The sequence below is a fragment of the Apteryx rowi genome, unplaced genomic scaffold, assembly GCF_003343035.1.
Source record: "Apteryx rowi isolate R43461 unplaced genomic scaffold, aptRow1 scaffold_2, whole genome shotgun sequence".
Lineage (NCBI taxonomy): Eukaryota > Metazoa > Chordata > Aves > Apterygiformes > Apterygidae > Apteryx > Apteryx rowi.
Window position 1 is genome coordinate 437,060 of NW_020448307.1, and position 23,342 is coordinate 460,401.

The 23,342-nt window shown below is 41.4% G+C and overlaps 1 protein-coding gene across 1 annotated transcript in view; it reads right to left on the reverse strand.

The window, feature by feature from the left end:
- The window catches only part of STK32A (serine/threonine kinase 32A), a 51,777-nt gene extending 32,261 nt beyond the window's left edge, over positions 1-19,516 (reverse strand). Inside the window, exons 1-4 of the mRNA XM_026063283.1 lie at positions 19,438-19,516; positions 7,897-7,952; positions 6,432-6,583; positions 1,454-1,627 (exon numbers count right to left, since the gene is read on the reverse strand). Of these exons, the coding sequence (XP_025919068.1) occupies positions 1,454-1,627; positions 6,432-6,583; positions 7,897-7,952; positions 19,438-19,489 (434 nt within the window). The 5' untranslated portion in view covers positions 19,490-19,516. The remainder of the gene's footprint in view (positions 1-1,453; positions 1,628-6,431; positions 6,584-7,896; positions 7,953-19,437) is intronic.
- Between the last annotated feature and the right edge of the window lie 3,826 nt (positions 19,517-23,342).

Here is a 23,342-nt window from a genome sequence, read left to right on the forward strand (position 1 = left end):
GTTCCTYTGCATCAAATGCTGCAGCAGAGTACAAAAGCTTTGACAGCCATTCTCTTCTACAACATGGAAGTCCCCTTTTATGTCAAAGGAAACAGCAGAGATGTGAGGTAGCTTTAGGTCTTCGAATGTGCTGGAAGAGCTCAAATATTTTTTCACTGGCCATGAAGAATCTCAGTGATCAGAAAAACTCTCACCACTTCTAGAAAGGTATTTAGCCATATACAGAAAAAAGGGGTGTTTGGTCCCATTTTTTGTCTTTCAGCTTGGTACAGAGAGGTAAGCAAATGGGCAACACCTTCAAATGTGACAACCAAACAATTCTGAATCCTGAGGCCTACCCTCCAGTGACTGAATTGGACATTAATGACCTGTGGCCAATTAAAGCTAGTAGAGACAGCTTTCTGCAAACAAATCAAATATGTTATACCATAACCACCACAGGTGGAGAAAGAACATGCTCCCTGTTGTAAAAGTATAAGAAATATTTTTCTCTGAGAAGTGTATCATTTTAGATAAAAGCAAATGTATGTGGGAGAAGATTTTGTGTCGCTCTTCAGCTTCTGTTTGTCCTTTCATATCAAAGAGAAACAAGGTAAATCAGTTAAAAACCAGGAAAAATCTCTTCTAGGAAAGAGCTGTCCTTAATCACAGAACCCGAGCCTCTTTTACTCAGCTTCATTAACGATCTGTCATTGCTCCTCACCGATCTTAACAGTCGGTGTCAAATGAGACGAAGCACTCCAGAAACCACATGACACATGTAGAGTGAGGTAAACGACACTKTACTGTCTCCAGTTCCACCTCTGCAGCTCTACTGTCTGCAAATGGCTTCCTATCCTCCCTATTAGGAAAGATCTAAACGAAAAAGAAAAAATGCCTGAACAGGTCAAAATACTTTTCAAGACTACATGTCACATGGGGGATATCAACATACTGTTGTGGTTAGAACATGAAATCAGTAAATCCAAATCACTAGTCTCCTGCCTGGAATAAAACTAAGGAAAACCAGTCAGACATTCACTTTCCCACTCTGTAAAACAGTCTGGGATTTTCAGTTGAAGGCACCACACAAATACTAGGTATCGCTGTCTGAATATTCTTATTTACTTACCAATGACACTGATATCTGTTTGGATCAATTTTAGAATCAAAACACAACCAAACCTATCTGGGTTCTGAATGCTTGACATATCATCCACCACAAAGACTGAGGAACTGGAAAGCAGTGACTCTTTATGGTGTTGACACATGGGGCAGACTTGAAAGTCACCTTATCCCATGGATCAAAAAATTTTTCTGCCAGAAAATTAAGTAACACTGACATAAGCGTTCAATTGCCAAGTGAGTCCTTTTGAATACATCTACAGTTTCAAGTATGCGCATTGTGTCAATTCCTAGTCAACCCCTACTGCAGCCTATGAACAACAGTCCTCCTATGAAGACTCTCACTGACCTGTGGATGATGTGCCTGCTCTGGAGATAGTCGAGAGCTAACACCAGCTCACAGATGAAGAGTTTCACAGTGCCTTCTTGGAATCGCACATTTTGCTGGAGATGATAACGCAGGTCCCCTCCAAGCAGCAGATCCACAACCATGAACATATCTTCTTCATCTTGGAATGAATACCTRAAATGGCATAAACATGGTTCAAGGAGGATAATATTAAAAAACAGATTAAAAAGGGACAGAAAATACCTCTGGAAATGCCTTTAATTTCTTGAAACTTTTTCATTTGGTAAAAAAGAATTTCCTGATCTTTGCATGCTCAGTTTCCTGCCTGCATCTAAACTCTTACTGACAATATTCTCAAAGTACCTCATCTGACAACAGTTTAGCTTGGGTTCCACAACAAAGTCAGTACAGCTTGTGCAAACAATTGCCAATAGGCCCACTAGAAGAACAGGAACCCAATGATTTTCTGTAGAACCTGTTACTATCAGCTACTTAAAAAACAAAGCCAAAGCCAAAAATCTCCACATACATCACTCTAATGCAGCTTGCATCAGCCAGTATCACTGATTTCATGTTGAACATCACATCTATCCTCTATTCCTGTCAGCTGGAGCACCCTCAACACAGATTCTTCTGAGAATTTACCTAAGAGAATTTACCACCAAGCTTTAAGTGAGCATGGATGCATTAAGATGCATCAAGTGCCCAAACCYGGACCACATTTGAGCATATATTACAGTAGATGACTAAAGTCCGTACAGAACAGAGCGCAAGATTATTGTTTTCTTCATTTTTACAAACCAATACCTTCCTCTAAATCTGAACTTCAAGATGACTGAATCGTTTTTCCCCATTTTTTTTCCTAATAAATTCATTCTGAGACAGAAAATTAAAAATAGCTGAAACTTCTAGTCCAGCAAACCAAAACCCAAGCCTTTCAAAGGGAAGGACTCAACAAACTTGACTTCGAGACTTTGCCGGCCTCTCTGCCAGTGGTTCTACCAGTAAAAGGAGGATTCAAGTGCTCAATATTCTCCATGCCTGGAGCATCCAGTGACCACCAGTGATCACCAGTACAGACATTATTAGGGCCAGTTCCGGTGCCAAGASAGTCCCACACAGGAGAAGAATAAGAAAACACAATGATGAGTCAGGTTTACTGTTTCTTTGAAAACACAGCAGAATGCACCAAACCTATGAATGGGGTTATGCAACCTTCTCCTCACCACTAAAAAGGCAAAGTTCATAAAAAATGATGAATCCCCCAAAGCTCTGAATCATTTCTGAGTATAGACCCAATATGTCTGATCTCTGTTTTTTAAATAAGGGGTTTCACTGAATGCAATGCAGGTAAAACCTTTCCAAGAAGTAATAAAGGACAAGGAAGACCTATGCTGAGCTAACAACRGAGAGATCTCTGTCCCTAGCAGCTCAAAAGTCACTCTGCTGAACAGCTCTCGCTTTCTGGACAAAGAGGCTGCTCTCTGCTGTGATTGCCATCAAGTGTTTTCCTGACATTGCTGTGGTACAGTGAGTTTTGTGATGCCACGAATGGGCATATCAGAGCACAGCATTATTGCCCTGGGGGAGAAGGTAGATATGAATGCTATTAACATCTTCCATGCCAGAGAGAGGAACATGAAGTTACCAGTTCATGGCTCAATTCGTGGACCACCCCAGAAGGCATTCCCCAGCCTAGGCTGCAGTCCAGCACTGCCACAAATAAAAAGAAAAAGGAACGAAAAGGAAGTGCCAATGGTTCTGGCGTCTCGTGTCAGTTGTGTAGTCATCTGTATCTCTCCTAACACCTTATCAGGCGGGGTAGTTTGGGATTTAGGAGACAGAATGGCAACTCAGCATTTCTTTGAGGGTATCACTCGGGAGGGTGTTTGGATGCTAATTTCCTCCCCCTAAGGGTTGCAAAGAGAGCTGGACAGAAGTCTGACATGTGGGASCAGATTTAAGGCGTGTTTATCATGGGATATGAATGGCAGTGACTGACCAGCACAGAGCAGAAAGAGCCCAGGAGGAGGGGCTTCAGAGAGGACCCCATGCCAATGCTCGTTTCCTGGCCTTCCTGAAGTGCTGGGCAGTGTACAGCACACACTGGCTTCTTTTATTCAGCCGTAACTGCTGGTGCCAGCAAGATAGCAGCTAATGAAACATTTCTACTTCGGAAACGTGACATGGGAGATGATGCTGTTGCTATTCACTTGCACACAGTCAGGAGACCTTGGCCACAGGGAACAATTAAAACAGTTACCACTTTGAGGGTGGAGTGGCACAGCTCCAGAACTCACCAGCGTCATTACTTTGCTGGTACTCTAAGAAAACCACCTGTAACAGACAGCCTACACTGCCCCACCAAACACTCAGGTATCTAAGATACCTCAGAGGTGTTAGGGACGCTGTGAATTCTCCGCTGGCTGAGCGGTCAGTAACTCAATACAACAGTGGCAATCTAACCTGCAGCTATGGCTGAACAGTGTCTTTGGCTGAGCAGCCCTTCGGGGTCATGATCAGCTCTTCATGATGGACGTTTCCTCTTTTCTGGATATCCAAGAAAACTGACCCATAGAAGCAAGAAAGTACAGACAGAAGACCTAAGATAGCACATGCAGCTGTGCTTAGAATCACAGTGAGTAGCTTTTTGTACAAAAAGAACTCGTACCCATCTTCTGGTTTTCATGACAGCAGCCTGTTAATAAACTCCGTTGTTCAACAGAACAGGGGATGCAGCCGTTATCTCCAGTTCCACTTTACGCAGCATCATTTAATTTAACAATTTCCTGAGCAACCCTTTGAGACAGTCTATCAATCTGCTGTGATCAGCTTCTTCCTCATGGAATTTACTTAGCAGCAGTCCAGCTTCTTGAGGTGATGACCATAACCAAAGTATTACTCTGCTTGAAGCCTGTGGTCCATGTATCATTTAGAGGGCAGAAAAGCTAAAGGCTATACCAGGAGCCAGTAATAACATGACAAAAGAAATAGGAAAACTCAGATGATTTGCTCTTACTGGTCTATACACATGCATCTGCTGTTCAGTTCTCAGCTGCTTACTGAGTTTTGCCTGAAACTGCTTGTTCAAATGAGAAAGCAAAATCTGGAGATATACCCAAAGCTTTGGGAGGTCCAGATCCACGGTTCTTATTCAAAGCTGTATCTAGTTAGAAAAACACTGAATGACAATACAGCACTGAAGCAACATATGAAATTTCAAAAAGGAACACAAAGTTATTCAAAGACTTACGATCCTTGGTGGGTTTTATTCCCATTTTTGTGTTTAACATTGAAAAGTTCCATCACATTCTAAAAATTACTCCTATATCCAATAAATGTAATTACTCACCAGTCTGGAGGGATCCTGTAATTATAGGTTATTTACCACTGAACCCCTTAAAAAAAAAAAATCATGCGGTATGAGACCCCACCATTTGAAATGTTACTGATGTCCAAATAAAATTAATCTGGCAGCCTCTAACAGTAATGGAGTGTTATTTATAACTCCTTTCTACTTCACCGCTGCAAGGAAACATGCTGAATCAAATGAAGATGGAAGAATTAGTGTGTCTTTTATCACTGAACTGATCAATCCCATTGCTGTTGTTTGAAAAAGGGCTAAAATCAGGGCATGCAGGCTGCATTTATCACATACTCTTAAAGGAAAGAGTCTCTTTTATGTACACATTTCCCAGACAGATATATGGGTTACTGCAATAAAATTTGAATGGTATTATTTTTATGTCAGTAAATTCAATGATAAAATCCCTTTTATCTTTGCTGATTAGCATTAATTCAGTCAAATATCAATAAGGTATTAAGGCAGGGTTTCCAAAGTACAAAATAAACCATAGAATCAAGAGGTTGTGAGAACAAAGAGAAGAGCTGAGACCAATGCTGACTTTAGATCGATCTCATGGGTACTTCAGACCTGATCTGTTCTCCCCTCCCTCCCTCCCCTGCCATATTAGATTTCTCATCGCCTGCTGGCCAGACAAAGTTGGTTTGAGAGGAATTCAATCATGGAAGCCTTGGAAAGTCAAGTGCGCTTTCTCCATTCTGAAGGTTGTGCTGGTGCATGTTTAACAGTCCAAGGCCTCAGCTTCACTCTGGAGACAAGGTGCCTGCAGCTCATAGCAGCAGTCTTCATGTGTTGTGAACTGGTGTAGCTGAAACACCAGAGAAGCAGTGCMCTATACCAGTTTTCTAAAAGACTACATTCAGCTTTCCACTGAAGACTGGCTGAGCCATTTCATACCTCCCAAAGTTTCATGGCACAAAAACCTTCAGACAACTGTGCCTACGCTTTGCTGTTCAAGGCAAAGTATCCTCCACTGTGAAAATAACAAAGGAGATGGAGCAGTTCCTTACTTTCTGAAGACAGCAGGTTTTTCCAGTCCAAAGCACAGCCAAAAAGAAACCCTATTAAAAGRGCACTACTTGACTATCAATACAGTGCTATTACTGTGTGGTCCTGGAAGCTATTGYTTTTTGCAAAGGAACAGCATTAAATAAAACCGGGTTATGGGTAATGAGTAATACCTGGCTAGGAAAGAACCACAAGGGGAAGACAAACTAACTTGTGAGTGGTAAACTTCTTGTTTAATTAAACAAGATTCCTTTGAAACCAAAGCTCAGGTCAGTAGAATTGCCAAGAAGCCGCATCTCCAAGTAAAGTCAAGAAGAACCTCGGGCACTGTCCGTAGTGAATGCAAGAGCATTCTTCAGAGTGATATGCTTCTCATCATGGCCTCTCCATTCAGACAGCACCTCAGGAACAGCCCATGGACACCCTGCCAATGAAGAGGCCAATGCGCCCAGACGGCTGGCTGCATGAAGCCCTTTGTGCTGAGGACAGCAATGCATCTCTGCTCCCGAAACTTGCTTGCAGTAGAAAAGTGGGTAAGTCTGGTCTCAAAGATGTCCCTAACTAACAACATTGACTTAGTCAGTAAGTAAAGGAGAAATATCTTACCATAAATTAACTAAGAACGGGTGTTCCAGGCCCTGCATAATCTGAAGCTCCTTGAAAACATTTCTCACTTCATTACGTTCCAAACACTTTTGTTTATTCATGTATTTCATGGCGTACATTTTCTTGGTGTCATTCTTTTGTACAACACAGACCTAAGTGAGCAAATCAAGTGGTAAATCAGAGATGACTGGTCAGCAAATTTATGCAGGTAAAATATGGTCACACGAGCATCCAGTCGCTAACTCTAACAAAGGCAATGTAGCTAAGTCTCAGGTCTGTGCACTTACACTGCAAGTCTAGGCATCACCATAAATACCTCATCCCGCTGCTCGGGGAAAGTAAGAGGAAAGAATTTATCACCACAAAGGTGGTTGTAGGAATCACAGATAAGTCAACATTTTATTTAATAGCAATAAGTAATCTTGACCATTTTCCTTCAAACTGTCCACCCCTCCCAAATCAGTTACTGTTTTGAAGAGTCCCTTTCACCATGGAAATACAGAGAGTGGGGAGCAGCACCTGAATTTCCCTCTTCTTTATAACAAGGAAATATGAGGAAAGAAGTGCATTTTTTCTATTTATTGGCTGCACTTCCCAGCAATGGCAATGAATCCAGTATTTTAACATTTCAGAGCAACCCAAGGTTTCATTCAGCTCACAATGAACCTTGGGCTTTGTTTGAGAGATCCTGRGTTTTGACTTTTGGCCCTTTTTAAAGTTATATTTCAACAAATCTAGAAAGAAATGTTTCTTCAAAGAAAAACTCAAAGGTTATAAGAGTGCAAAACAAAACATTTAGACATTTTTCAGATTTGTTTCCACAACAGTTGATGAATTTGGAATAAATTTTCAGTTTCAGTCAATCTTCTTTATTTCACCCCCCAAATAAATCTCTTTGTTGTAATATTTTTGATTAACTTTGTATGCAAAATATACCCTCTGTTTCTGGCATCAGTGTGGCTTTCTACCATGGGGCAAACGACCTTCTAAAATTCCATCTACATATGCAAGCATGGGAGTCTTTAACAGAAAAAAATAAAACCAACATGTGACTGTAACCTGATGTTTAATTACAAACACTGTGTTTCACAGACATTCCCATTAAAAATTTGCCAAGCCTTTCAAAGAGATTGTAGCTCTTTCTCAAAGACACATCATGATGTTCAGTGTTGCTTTGCTGAGGAATCTGCCTTAGAAAATGCTTATCCAGAAACATGATGAAATTCAGCTGATCGGTTCATCAGTATCTCATTTTAATCTCCTATAATATAATTTGTGGCTAAGGAATGGATGAGGAATCAGGCTAAGACTCTTTCTTGATTACCAGGAGTTTAAGTTCAGGTCAAATCTCATTCAATGCAGTGTTTTATGTCTCTACTCTCATATAAGCCTCTCTAATTTGCCTGTTCCTCAGACAGCTATATTTATAGCTGTCCCAGTGCTGACTAGTACACAGAATACTTACTTTTCCAAAGCTGCCCTTCCCAATGGCTCGCAAAATTTCGAAATGGTCGAAGGTGACTGCAAGAAAGAGCAAACGTTCATACATTAAACGGCTGGCAACAATTTGATGACATTATGTTATTTCTACTTTTTCTCCCTTAGATGAGGGATGGAAAAAAAATGAAGGCTACTCTAGCAATTTTTTGTTTTTCTTGGAGGTTTTGGGGCTGTTTAAAACTTGGTGTTTAACACTTTTTCTTTCCAGCTCATCTGTAAAGACAAGTTCACTGGGGCATCCTTTTTTAATGGCAGATTAGGCAAGGAACTGTCAAATGAATGTTTTCAGTGCCCTGCCCATTAAGCATGAAAGCCTCATCCTGTTCCCGCTGAAATCCATTGAGAAGTTCAGTCCGTCAAACATTTATACTATGTCAGGACTGAAACAAGTGGCTGGGTCACTGCATCCTTGTGGTATTCTAGACAACTGTTCAACAACTGTATAATGYAAACACAGCAACTCCGAATGCAAACTTCGCTGCCACTAAACATCCAGAATGTCTCTCTCTTGCTTAGAAGGGAAACAAAAGAGTGTGCAGCTTTACAGACTGTGTATTGTAGTACAAAGGAAGGAACATGAACATTCATTTCACTTCACCTTTTGGCCTCTGGCTTGAGATGGATCTAGGAGTTACACATCTGCACAGCAAGGGAGCACGTTCCATAAGTGCTAACTGGAATGACACTACACACCAAATGTTTGCGATCAGCCCATCTGCTCGCCTGTGTTCCAACTTGGGCAATAGACAGATTCAGAGAAACAGCAAATCATATCATCATACATCAAAAAACTGGATAAACTGTACTGGGTTCAAACCCTCTCACCAATTGTCTGGAAAGCAAACAGCATCTTTCAGGATAAGGCACTAAGGCAGTAATTACTAAACTGAATGCTCTGAATTCTGCTAATGCTTCTCCAAGATGCTGGTGAAGCAGCACTGTCCTGAACAGGCATTAGCTAAGAAAAGATYGTAATCAGGAATCCACTCCTTAGACCAGCCACTGCTGGCTAAACTACTTCAAAGGCACTTAAAACCCATTAAGCAGCTGATTCAAGGCATCAGCTTCTGACAGATTTCTAATAACTCATCAGCTTCAATTAGTGTGACCCTTGGAACTGACAGGCACCACTGACATGATGGGCTTGAAATCACAGACTTAATTTGCTTTGTGCACCCTCTTGTTTCCAATAATTACTGAGTGGATGGAAGGCACCCACGTATCTGACCTGCTTTGCTGAAAGCCCCTCCCGAGTAGAGCAATACAGTCCAGCAAGAACATCCATGATGGATTAAAAGTGACAGAAAGTGAAACACCTTATTACCTACTCATGCCAGCTTTTTCCTGTTACACCAATAGTCAGGGACCAGCATATTTTATTCTTGAAGTGAGTTTTGCACAATGGAGGGATGTCAGTTTGACACTCCTGGCTATCAATGCCCTTCCACTGGTCACTATACAGGGTTGTAGAGATGACAGCTATTTCATGATGGTTTCAACTGTCTCTCTGAGGCATTGAACAGTAGCTAGAGGCTGACAGAAGAGGTTAGCCTCTGTGCGGTATTCAGTTGGTGGTCAGTGCTGAGACCAAACGATGGCAAGCAGCCCCTTTTAAGCCGTGTTGCCCTCTAAGGTGAGGACAAAAGCTACATGAAAGTTGGTTTCATTTTCTCCCTTCCATGCCCTGTAGCATCCCTCCATTCTCTGCTGAGACTGCGACTGGAGTAGCAGCTGGGATGCCATGGATTTTAAAAATTTTYTTTGAAGGCAACTGGCCTTCTGTTCTCAGCACAGTTGTCTAGGTCACACAGGCAGGTATGGCTCTCAGAAATACCTGTCCTTTGTAACCTCCAACCCCTGAGGAAGTCAACCTTGGAGCTACTATTACTATTATTAYCCTAAATTAGTACAAGCAGCATGGTGTTCTGCAAGCCAGAACCCCTACCAGATTAGACTTTACACCAAATACACCACTTTGCTAAACAAAAGAAAAACAAGGCCTCTTTCCCTTAGAGTGAACATTTTCACTTGACTTTTGTTTTCAGATTCAAATGAAATCAGAATGGAAGCACTTGCTTTACAAAGAACAAGTGGATATGTCTACAGCTGTCTGCTGACAGCAGCCTCAGGGACCCATTAGATGGCCTTTCCAACAGTGAGTCYGCTACTTCAGGCTTTGAAAAAACAGACTCAGCCGTGCTAACAAAGCTTACTTTCACACTCACTTTCAACACAGGTTATAACCAGGTATCTGGTAAGAAAATCCTGCCTGATAGCTTAATTATGTGCCACTGGTATTGCCTTCTAAGGCTATTTTGAAATACTTATGTTCACATCACCCCTGAGCAGACAGGACTAAGAGTGCCAAGACCCAAGGCCATACCATGGATTACTACTTCAGCCTCAAAGCAGCCTCAGAGTGCTTAAGAAGGCAGAGCTGGAGAACTGCAGCACACATGACTCCTGTCTAGACAAATCTCTTTTTATGAAAGACAGCTTGGATGTACAAAGGAACCAACTGTGTCAGGCTTTGCCCTTCCAGAGAATTTTAAGCTTGGGTTGTGGCAGCCCCTCAAGAGAGCTTGCAATGCAGGCGGCAGGAGAGTCTGATCCTAAAAGCAGTAGACTAGACTGCATTTAGTACCTGTTAATCTGGGGACTGAATAGGCACAGACAGTTTGAAGTCTTGTTTTCACAGAAATACTGATGTGTGAGCACCTCGTGCTAGAAGTTACAAAACTGTCCCTCTCTGTGGTATCTGGGATCACAGGTCGTCTTGAAAAGTGCAGCTCCCCCATAATTGCCAGCTGCTGCTTCGTTCACTAACTGAACTGAATTGCATGGAAACCAAGAGGCATTTGTCCGCAAAGCTTTTTATCAGTTGAGATTTTCAGCGAGGAAGCTGTTGTAAATCACCCTGCCACAGCAACAGACAAATCTTCCCTGTTACAAATTTGCACAGGAGAACGGTCAGAAATAAACCCATTTTCCCTGGGATACATCCTGTCCCTAAGCTATGACAAGGGCTCCTCACAGGATAACAGGACAGACACTTGCATTAAACTAGATCCTTGCTACCTCACAACAGTAAGGACGTGTAGACATCATCATGACAGGTATTTCAGCTTGAACTCATACTCTGTTAAAGGATTTTTTTCATGTAATGCATGCATTTTCCAAATAAATTAACCAGGCAGTTTCATTCAACATAAACATGATGCATGGACATCACCAAACTGCCTCAGACATATGGTCCACTCAGCCTGCCTAAATTTCCTCCAGAAAAAGGCTGAGAACAGCCATTGGCATGCCTGGCCAGTAGTGTAATACTGACTGGGTAATCAGCGCTCAAAATTATCTTTTAAAACTGGCATGCTAAATTAAAAAAAAAAAATCTCCTTTTCATTGCTCCTGCCTTTTTGTATGGGATGCCATCATCTAACCAAAGCAAAGTTTATGGTTTCCAGCTATAGCACTTTGAAGAAAGACCAGCTTTTAGGCACACAAGTTCTTTTGCAAAATTTAAATAACAGCTGCAAATATCAGAGCTAAATATAAATGGATAGCGATTGAGTTATCTAGATATGTTCATCTGAGATAAGGGCAGTTGATACCTATGGAATACAAAAGGAGAGTGAAAACAGTTATCACCTGCAGGGAAAAATGAAAGAGGGAAACGAAAGCCTCTCTCTTCACTACGAAGAGAGAGGTTAGCTGCAGGAACTATGTGCCGTGAAAGGAATGTTGTTACTAGTTACTGCAGTGCATGATTTTGAGGASAGTGGAATTTTACTTCTCAGACCCTGAAATACCACACTTGAGTTCTGTGAGAGAGGGGAGCAGACTACGGAAACTGAGTGGTCCAGCCAGACATTAACATCTGAAAGAAGGACAAATCTAGATGAGTTAAGCCAGCAGCCAGATTYTACATGTTAACACCCTCTACCTCCTTGTCTTTTAATATTAAATGTTTTCATTAACATTGTTGACACAGGATTATAACTGAGCTGGTTGTAACAAAACTAAATTGCGTATTTTTTATTTAAGATTGTTAATGGGGTATGATCACATTTCAACCTCTCTCTTTTTCAGCTTTCCTACCATTCCAAATTTTCACAGTGAGCCAATCCAGAATCTCACCTTGAAACAGTACTGAAATTTGCGGTGTCCAAAATTTGGACCCAAACCCATGTTTTTCATCCTGAATGTACATCTACAGAATTGAAAATCTTCATTTCATTGCCTGATAGCATCTAAAACAATGAAAGAGCCAAATCATTTACCCTTCAGAGAGAAAATTCACATGATGATGTCCACTCAAACAAATTATGCTTAAGAGATGCCAAGGAGTATAATACAATTGCTATAAAGAACCTACTGAAGCATAAGCATGAAATTCCGTTTTGAAGGCATGGGTTGTATTTCTGAAACCAGGTTCAAGAAGCAATATTCAGATTAAAAAAATAGAACCTAACCAGGTTCTATGTAACCTAATGAAAAACATCCTCATCATAAACAAGTCAATCCTGTCAAAGTCCCTAGATCACATCTGCCAAGTGGAAATCAAGGGTTTAGAGGACTCAAGTCTTCCCATCCTTGTCACCCATCCCTGTACAGCGAGTACAAATGTAAGGTCTGTTGTGACTTGTCTTCCTTTTGTCACCCTAATTTCCCTCATTTTCATTACATTCTCTCTCATCCTCCCTTCTCTGCTCTGCAACCGTAGAAAAAAGCACCATCCCAGGATCAGGAATGCTAAGGCAGGTCCCCCAGTACAAGGGAGCTGAATTCAGCACAGATCCAGGCAAAGGAACAAAGATATCTCTCATGCTCTTTCCAGTCCTGGGACAATTCAAAGACAAAACCGCTGATGATATAACTAGAGTAAACCATGGGCCTAAAGATTAGAAACACATGCAGAGGACTACAGAATAATGTATGCYCATCTCGCCCAGTCATTGTCCTCACCTGCTCTCTCAATTTCTGCTTTATATTCCAAGAAATCTGGCCAACTGAGGAGAGCCTCTAGCTGTTATCCTCAGGGATGCTTTCCATACCTTTCTGCTCAGAAGCAGTGCAAACTAAAATCCAGCTTTTAACATGGCCTCATCCTGCCTACATTAAGAGCTCCCCTTGCAGCACTGAACCTTATGCCTAGTTATTACATTTTCTTTTCATCCCACTAGCTTATTACCCACAACTGTGCCTACTCAGAGGAAATGCTGAGATAAAAATAATGCTGTCATCCCACTTCAGCCGAAGACAAATGAAGCCCCTTGAGAAATCTGTCTCAAAAAAGAATCACATTGCCACAGAAAATAGTTAAATTATAGCAATATCAATTTGGAAAATTATGGAAAAGGTGTTATTACTATTTGGGCGTATCAAGGAAAGTCTAGGACCCTGAATGAGGTGTTAGCCCTTCTATCCTGTGCTACSTGCTCTGCCTCTGTACAGTGAAAGTTGGTCTACACATCAAAGAGTTAAACAGAAAACCTGAGGGAAAGAAACAGGAATCTGCTCCTTCCCATTCTTCAGCTGGAAAATGGAGGCACAGGAAGATGAAGTAATTTCCCCAAGGCTATATAGAAAAACTATGACACAATATACATCCAGATCTTTTCACCCTCAAGGCATCCTCTTAGCAATCCTGAACTTTTATTGCACTATTTAACTGCCTAAGTATTCTTCAAGTATTTCTTTATTATTTTTAAGCAAATTTAAAGATAATATAGAGGAATGAAATCACTGAACATTACAATACTGTTCTCTGACAAGCAGACCCAATTTTTGGTGCACCGACAAAGTGCTAGTTAGACTCAGAACACACCTCTTTTATAAATGTTTCCTGAATACAGGAAACAAGTTCATATGTTAYGTGACATCATTTGAATAAAATGCAAATATCATATGGGGAATACTGAAATATCTTTATGAATTAAAATTCAAGCAGAGAGATATCATTGAAGAAATTCTGCTACTGATTAGGCATTATTGGCACAGACATTTCTTTAGATCCTAATCACATTTATAAAATGCTCTTTCCAAAACAATRGTTTTGTAGGCCCAGTTAAAAGTAATCCAGTGTATTAACAAAAGTACAACATGGTCTTCAGGCTTGAATCAATGGCAAGTGTAATAGTGGCTTGTCACAGTGATATTCTGGATTATCGTACAGCAGATCTAGGAACAATTACATTGTATTATCTCTTGCTAACTGATTGGAGAGAGTATGCTGGATAATGTACAGAAAAGGGGGGAAAGTACAGAGCTAGATTCGGATCTCAGTTATATCAGCTGATACAGCACACTCAGCATTTGTGCTTCATTGGTACCCCACTTGATGGATGTGCTGCAAACCCCAGCAGCTTGGGTTGGAATATCTGTTTCTTATTTGCATAAAACAGTCCCCTTGCCATTGCTTTGCCCTTCTTCCACGCCTAAATTCAGTCTCAAACACGCTTTATTCACAGGAACAGCAAACAAGGAACACAAAATACTGTTGAGTAGAACCTACAGGATGACAAAAGTTTCTGTTCATTTTTGGGCCTTGATATGGAGAATATCAGAATATCTTTGTGAATTAGAACTTGAGTACAGTTGTCATTAAGGATTTCTAGCTATTTTTTAGGACCAGAAGAAAACACCTGAAGTCAGCAGATCCCTGAACTCCCTGCAACCACAGGGATATGCACAACAGGTGTTTAGTTCACAAGGGTCCAAAAAGCATCCATGCTACCCACTTTTGACAGGCTGTGTGTCTCAGAGCTCTCTAATTACGTGCCCTTTCTTTATTAGAAGTCACGATCCCCAGTGCCAATAAAGTGACACTTTCAGAGATATGAACACTCTTACCCAGTTAGCATTACATTCACAGTTCTCAGGCTTGGATGAGCTCTCTAAATGACAGAGACAGAATACCTGTGTTTCAGAAGAAAGCAAACTCATGAAGAACTGTCAAAAGCAGCCTTCAAACTCTGCACTACAGATAATCATCCTCTGCTGCTGGTTGATGATTTAGAAAAGGGACAATACAGAAAAAAGGCATTTGATGAAAAATGATTCCACCAACAGATTTATGATCTAAAATCTATGTGCTAAGAATCTCACATAAGCAGTAACACACCAACACGTCCATGCATCCATTTAGTTATATCTATCTGCTTTCACAGTCAGTGGTGCTACAGCAATAGCTAGTCAAACATATTTCAGGGGGGCATACATTTTGTAAAAATCTGGCCCCTTCTCTTTTCCCATGATCTGACCACAGCAGATGGAAAGCATGTTTTCCTAGACAAGATAGCCTCTGCTAACTAATTTATAGCTGGGGTTCTTTGGCAATGGGACAGAAACACTGCATAGTGATCTATGAGGACAGGAAGTATCGTGTTCCTTTGTCCGTGGTTGTTACACCACAATCAAACTTTTCTATTAAATGCTTCCCTATTTTCACCTTAACAGTCTGTAAAATTGATTATTATCACAAGGACGGTGAAAGACAAACAAGAACGAACTAGGACATGAGATGAGAAATGGGATGGAAAGTGTCAGCGAGATACTATCTTCATTAACCCATGCTCTGAAAGGGCATGAGCCTTAGCGTTAGGAGGGCCACTTATTTGTAATGGGAGTGGGTGCTGTACACATCACCAAATTCTCTCTCTCTCTCTCATTAAATGACTTTTTACTTCAGGAACAGCCTCAGTGAAATCAAACAAACAACTCACAGAGCGAAGGATGGCAGAATCTAAATAAGCAGATAACAAAATTTAYGGGAAAATTACTGGACCTAATTACTTCACAAGGCTAATTTTCCATGCAGTCAACATTCAGGATCTCTTAACTGCTTGTTCTGACTTCCTGTGTAGTGGGTCCTAGCAACATTTACACTTAGGTGTATCTGAGCAGACAACTACTTGAACTGCTGATGCAACTGCAGCCCTTTACAGCCAGAGGTGGAATTCAGGCTGGTAGGAGACAGGTTTCTTCACTTATCATGAGCCTTCCTGGCACCTGAGCACTTTCACAATTCAGGCTATCATTGTTTATATTTACACAGCTCCCAAATCAAGTCTATTTAAGGTACACTAAAAAATGGTAGAATCCACTCTCAAATGACCACAGTTCACCAAAGTTAATATTACAYGTCATATGGCAGAAAAGCAATTGTGCTGCTTCCTGTTCTACCCAACATCTCTTAAGTGGAAGAAATTAAGACAAGGACAAGATTATGACAAATTGTGATTGCAAAGGTAATACAGTGTCTGGTCACAAATTTGCCAAGATAGTAGAAAAGCTAATAGGCAATATTCCCATTTCAGCTGCGTTTATCTCCTCCCATTATATTAAAAGATCACTACTCAGAGAAAAAGTGTGCTAACAGTTTGTAGATTTTACAGTCACATCAGGACAGAGCCATGCAAACACAACTGCGCTATTTGGACACCGTGTCTGGGTACAGCAGTGGCCCCTCAGCCTACTGAAGTTTGCCAAACCAACACCTAATCATTCAAGATGATCAGAACTGGGCCTTTTCCTTAACTTGCCAACACTATAAACACACTTCATTTATAAAAAAAGAGCAGAGCATAGGGTAACAGCATATCACACTTGGAAAGTCTCGTGCCCTTTGTCATGTGACTGATAGGGGCTTCATGTGCTGTTAGCTTTTGTTTGTTAAAACCAATCCCCTTCCAAGCACTGAAGTAGCTTTCATAAGGAAGCACCTGTCTGAAAAGATATACTGCCACAAGGACAGTCACTCTGCACAGGTCACTGCATTGCTTAGGGATGTATTTATTTTTTCAGTCATAGGAGCTGACACTGTACAAGCATGTCAAACCCAGAGAAAGATTCGGGAGGGAAACCAGCCAGCGCAATGAAAATTCAATTTGTTACAGTCAATCTCACAGCCAGGACATATCATCCCAAGGAAGGTGATCAGGAAAGTGAAAAATAGTAGTCATCCTGAGTTAGCACAAGCAGTTATTTATCAAAGATGCCAATATTGAGCATTTTGGATGCCCCAGGAGGAAAATCCCCAGAAAAGTCTTGCAGCACTGATTACTTTTCAGTTACTTTAATGCAAAAGAAAAGAAAAATTCCAAACAATTGTATTAATAATTTGGGAGCAACAGCCTCTTTAGCCAAATAGCCACATACATTCAGCTTTCATTATGGGCCCAGCAATGCAGAGCATACGAATGGAAATGATTCCACATGATCTCATTGTGCTTGGAGGGCAACAGCAATGAATGCAGCCTCTGAGGAAGTGCCATGTGTGAAATCTCCTCTACAGGATGACAAATGGAGGAGCACAGGGAAGGGCAGGAACCACAACAGGGTGATCCGGGACAGCAAGGGGAACATGCTGCCGCACAGAATCACTTTTCCCTTCCAAAAGCAGCCACATGCATCAATAGCTATACACTGAAAACCACACCCCACACTGAATGGTGGGATGGCCACAGCCTTGAGCAGAAGGCTTTGGTATCATGGGCACTTAATGCACTACTCTGAATATAATCACTGCATTTCCAGTGTTGCTCTTCAGAATGAAAGTGAGTTGCTCCTTGAGACCCTTGTCCTTGAGGCACTGAGTGAGAAAGACCAAGTTTTGGCCAATGTCCCCTCCCCCTTCCCCCTTTACATCCACAGTTTTAAAGGCTTTCTCTATTAATGACAGCTTAATGGAGTCTGTGGCAGAAGTCTATCGATGCCATTTCTGTCACTAACGATCAGAACAGAACTTCCCTTCCCCTACCCATAGGATCCCAGAGCTCCTCCATCCTGCCTCCTTCCCAGAGCTTGCATCTCCAACCCGATTGCTTCCAGGTGGCATGCTACATCTCAGGCTGTCTGGCTGTTCTCCCCTACTCACATCACTGCACCAACTTCTCATTGCATCTTTCTGACTTGTTCACTGATGATCAAGTGCCTAGGAGAAGTGAACACACCTTTTTTGTGATAAAATTTCTGTCAGCAGTTCTTCTACTGTTAACTACAAACTAAGTGAAACTGTAACATCAGATTTTTTGAATCGTTCCATGTATGTCTAGAACCACCCATGAAACCACTGCTGCTTGAGAATAACAGTTTATCCAAACCTACATTTCTTAATCATGTTAACAAAGCTACAGTGATGCAGCTTTTTTGCTTACGCAGCCCCTGAAACAAGTGAGAACAGGGGAAAACAGCTACAATTAACTGAGTTACAGAGATGTCAATTGAGCCAGTAGGAAAACCAAAACTAAGTCCTGAGCCTCCTGACTCCCAGCCATCTCCTGTAAGCATTACTCCTTCAGACTGCAGCTGAGCGCAGTGTGCCAGGAAGCCACAGAAAGGTAAGGTGACCTCATAGCGAAAGCRATGAAGATGGGTGAAGGGACTCTGAGGTTACTGTCTTTATAAATTTCCTGCAGAAGCATGGCAAAGTTGTTGGATATGAAGGTGCTGGAGATTCCTGGCCCTAGTTCCTCTATAAAAGCTGTCAGCAAACTTCAGCGTAAAAGAATCACAATCAGATCTGCCCTAACCACCCCTCCCCTGACACATGTGCAACATTCAGTGTTTTGCTGGACCTCATAAACATCATGTGTTTTCCACGGAGTGCTGAAACAAATTGAGAACTTACCTGGGGAGAATGGGAGTCTCCTAGGATAAACTGAGCATTTCAACAATTCAAAATTGTTTRATATTTGATTAGAGTTATCTTATTGCTGAGCCAGCAGTTTACATGAGTCATCTAGGTTCTCACATACCTCACTATATTTATTTACATATGCATTTTATTAATGTATCCATGTGGAATTCCATATGGCAGTTAGTAAACTGACTCATGCTACAGGAAATATATTTATGAAACAATCTTTTAATGACTATCTCTAATCTTGGCAGCATAGTGATGCTGGCCTCCAAAACTGCTCTCAGCAATATATTCTTCTTTTCCAGGCTACCACACCTGAGTGCTAGTTTCACAGTGACAACTTGTACATCTGCCCAGCTGCGCAGTCACTAAGAACCTCTAACTCTTTTGCTGCTGACTGTTTCTAAGTGGCTCTCCCACCAAGTCCAAATCAGGAATGGGCATATGCATTGCTCAAGCTGTCTTCTCACCACACTTAAAACCAATCCTCCTCGTGCTGTGATCTTTGAAACAAAACCTTGCTGCCTCCCAAACAGCAGCATTTCTTCCCTGCCCTCAAACTATCTGGCAGTGTCCCAGACACTTCTCAAAAACAATTCTCTGCTAGAGAGTTATTCTCTCAGTGCACAACCACAGATGCTGGGAGGCAAAAGGACTACCTGACATTTGACCATAGCTCTGAGGTAGATCCAAAGGCATGGTTCTGCTACAAGGCTTGACATATCTTTGCTTAATCAAGATGTCTGGGCATTTGGAGATCCCAGCATGGGAGCTGACAGTGAACCTCAGGCTTGTGCTGCCCTCAGGATACTGTATTCATGAACTTTGTAATCCCAGAAAACAATTAAAAAAAGCTCTTACCTTCTTCACTTTCATCAAAGGGTGGTGACTTGCTGGAGGTGTTAGCGCCCATGGTGTGTTCTTCCCAAACCAAGCTCTCTCTCACGTCTCTCTTACAGTRATGTTACCATCCTTGAACTCAGCGCATCCAGGCCAGCGCTATCACGTGGCTCGCTCTCAGCAGACCTGTGCAACAGTCTGCGGTTGTGTCCAAGAGAAGACAGGAGGCAAAAATTTATCATCATTAAGGATTCAGAAGCATTTAGCAGACTGTAAACTTCTCACTGGACATTGACTGCTCTAGAGACAAAACTGAGTATCAAAAAAGCATATTATGATCAATTTTACGAGTGAAACCTAGTAACATAGTAATCTTGTAACCTAGACCAGGACTGTTGCCCACTAAGTTAAGTACAAACAGAGTAACAGACCAAATGATAAGAGGATCCGGCTCATGTTTCCTGGATCATCCACTACATGATATTTTGTAGCTTCAGTGATGTTATGATGAATTAAGAGATGATAAAGCATGACTAGTTGTAGCAAGGTCAATATCCAAAATAAAACAACCACAGTGACTTTGACAGATAAAATAAAAAAGGCACTTCTGGCTACTAAGGTCACCCGAAAGTGTAAAAGCTATATAAGAAGAAATTCAAAGTGGCAACCTTTCGATTTAAGCTAGGGTCCCAAGCTGTTACAAAAGTCTTGGGATAAAATCATGTCATTTTTTTTTAATAAAAAGATTTCAAGGAAAATCAAGGTGCTGTTACCATTCAGTTTCTTCAAAAAATTTTTTGGATATGAACAAAAAAAAAAAAAATCTGATTTATGGCTTAATGCTGGTTACAGTGATTGGTTTGTTTCTTACATGGCAGAAGAGCAGGTCTGTCCAGAAGCAGACAGAAAACAGGCTTTAAATTTTCCAATTCTTCCCCAAACATATATATTTACACTGGAGGATATGATTCTGTATAGTGTGGTGATACTCAAGATAGTTTTAAACACTCTTACATAGGTAGAGTGGCAGTTTTATTTTTAAAGTGTTTACATGCAAGGCACTGATATGCACTTATTTTGATACTGACATCCACGTGATATACACAGCATTTATTTCTTGTTGCAAGTATAAAGCACACAAAAGAATAAAAAGAGAGTAACAAGGCAGCAAAATCTACTGGTAGATTTTGTCGAGCCAGGACTGTTTTCCAGGACATTCATGTTTTCACTGAACATTTAAAGGTGCAATTTGGGCTAATTCATTTTTCTTAGATTTGCGCTCTGGAAACACAGCTACTGAATGGCTTTAATTTTTCACTTTAAAGCAACAAAGTCATGTTATTGAAACACATAAAAGAGGGATTATACAAAAAAAGTGTGGGAGAAAAACAATTCTTGAGACAGTCCTGATGTCCTCACTGCCTGGTAACTCCAGTGGGACTGCCGCATGAGTATGGACTGCCAATTCAATCTTAATGATTAACTATATACACAGACTTTGTAACTGTTTTCATCCATCCAGAGTTGAAGGAGCTCAACCTAAAGCAGAAAAAGTAAAAGAGGGTAAAGGATGGGGACAAGGAAAGAGAAGCAGGGGTCATGAAGTCAACAGATTTAGAGGTCAGAGGGTATAAAGAGCTTAGAGTGGAATTAGAAATGCAGGAGGAGCTCAAGTGAGACACTGACATATGTGTTTTCGGGGGGGGGGAGAGGAGTTTGGTCCCTTCCCTCCTCCCCAGGCAGGGACCCTTGATAAAAAGCACACAGAGTAGTGAGATCAGATACGCACCCTGGAGAGGTGAGCCAAAAGCCTTCTAAGAATCAGCATGGAAGGTGAAGCACAGCAGAGAGCAGGACAGGGAAAGGGGGGGAGGTTGGGACTGGGGTTCTTCCAAGATTTGCTCTTCATTTGTCTGAATGGATTTTGCTTTTCAGCTGCCAGAATATGGATTTTTGAAACAGGAAAGATCATCTGCTCCCTAAGACACCAGAAATAGCCTCTACCTCTTGACTGGAGTTTTGTCTCCTACCTGTGAATCTGCTCTCTCACATGGCCTTTTAGGGATTGCTGACAGCTGCAGATAGACCTGACCTCCTCTGCTGAGGCTCAGCCAGGTCCTGCCTGCTTGCCAGATGAGCAAGATAACAGATGCAGCTGCCAGCCACTTCTCACTCTTCCATTCTCTCTCCTGCTCCCCTGCCCCCTTCCTTGCACCATCAYGCTCAGCTGCTTCTCTCCAGCTAACTTTAATTTCACCTCTATCACTTAGCCAAGCACTCAACTCTAACCTCATGCTCTTGGTCAGGAGATTTCCTCTACGCAGGTCCCAAAGTTTGTCTGAAGTTAAAAAGCTACCCCTATATCTAGGTGTCTTCCTGAACTGGGCTATGGTAAAATTCATCCCCAATATTACAATCCTAGKAATCAAACTGCAGATCAAACTGCGGCAGCTGCACAAAGCATCGTAGTGGCTGAATCTGCAATAGTATCTATCCTCTCCAAGTCAACTGGAGTTGAGAAGTCTCCAGCACTACCAAAAGGTACCCGAACAAATCAGAGATACACAAGGTACTTTCTCTCCAAAGCCTTTTACAAACAAASTAAACTGCAACCCACCCAGACTGCTGCCGTGGTCCAGTCACTTAGAACTCACTATCCCCAGCAAAGAGCAGGGAAGGGTGCATTTTTCAAAAGGCCAAAAATCCCCAGTGCAAACTATTAAAAAAGCTAAAAATCACAAGTTCTCATCTTGGAGGAGTTCTCATCTCGGAGGACTAAAACAAGCTCAAACAATAAAACAAAGAAAGCAGAAAACTGTTGGGGGCCTCTGAATGGAACAGATTGGGCCATCAGTCTGAAACAAAAATACACAAGCACCTCTTTTCAAGCCCCAAAACTTACTCTTCAATGTAATACACCTTTGGAGSTAATAGCCATAAATCAAGTGCCCATACTGATGCTTCTACACCATAGTGAACTTATGGTAGCAGCCAAGAAGGTCAGCTGTTTAGTGAAACTTTCTTGTATAGGAGTCAATAGCTTCTTAATTTGTTTTTGAAAATACATTGATACATAAAAGCTATGAGAAAAGAGTGAAGGTTTTCCTTGCAGTGAAGCTAATTTCAGAGACAGTCTGGGTAATATTTATTAAGATTAATAGCTTTATAAGATGCACCCAGGGGACAGTAATGATAAACATTCTGCTGTTTCATACTGAGAATTTACAAAACGATTAAAATCATTACTTTCACTAGGGCTAAAACTACTCATGTTTCTGTATTAACCTTATGTTCAGACCACTCATTGTTCCATGAACAGAGTGGCAGAAGCCCCAGTGACCAGTGGTCCCCAGGTCTCATCAGTCAATCTTACTGCCACAACATAAATTTTACAGGCATGAGATACAGCTGTTTGGATACGCCCATGCACCCACTTCTGGAGCTGGTGCAGTGCATCCTGCAATTTCCAGGCATATTTTATCCTCAATAGCTAAACAAAAAAACAAAGTAAAGCAGAGGACATACAACCACTTGTGTGTCATCTCTAGGGATTTACACTCACACTGCAAACAGGACACACGCTCCAATGGGGAACAGAGCTTAGTGTGATTAACACAAACAGTAAGAACAGCTAATCAAGTCAGAGGAGAGCCACTAACTCAGATGGATTCTGAAATGATTTCTCTTATCACCTCTTTATAGCCTGAGCACTGTTTGGGGGGAAGGGGTACTACCGCTGTTCTGCTGAACAACTGAAACTCACCAGGAACACAACAATATGAGACTATATTATTACTTTTGTCCCAACACTTCTGCCTCAGAGAAACCAAAGATTATTCTGAGCCCTTCTGTAACTACAATAAAGTTTAGAAAGGAACAGAGAACAGGCATTACTCTGTGTCACCTTTGTTTCTGATCCTGTTGGA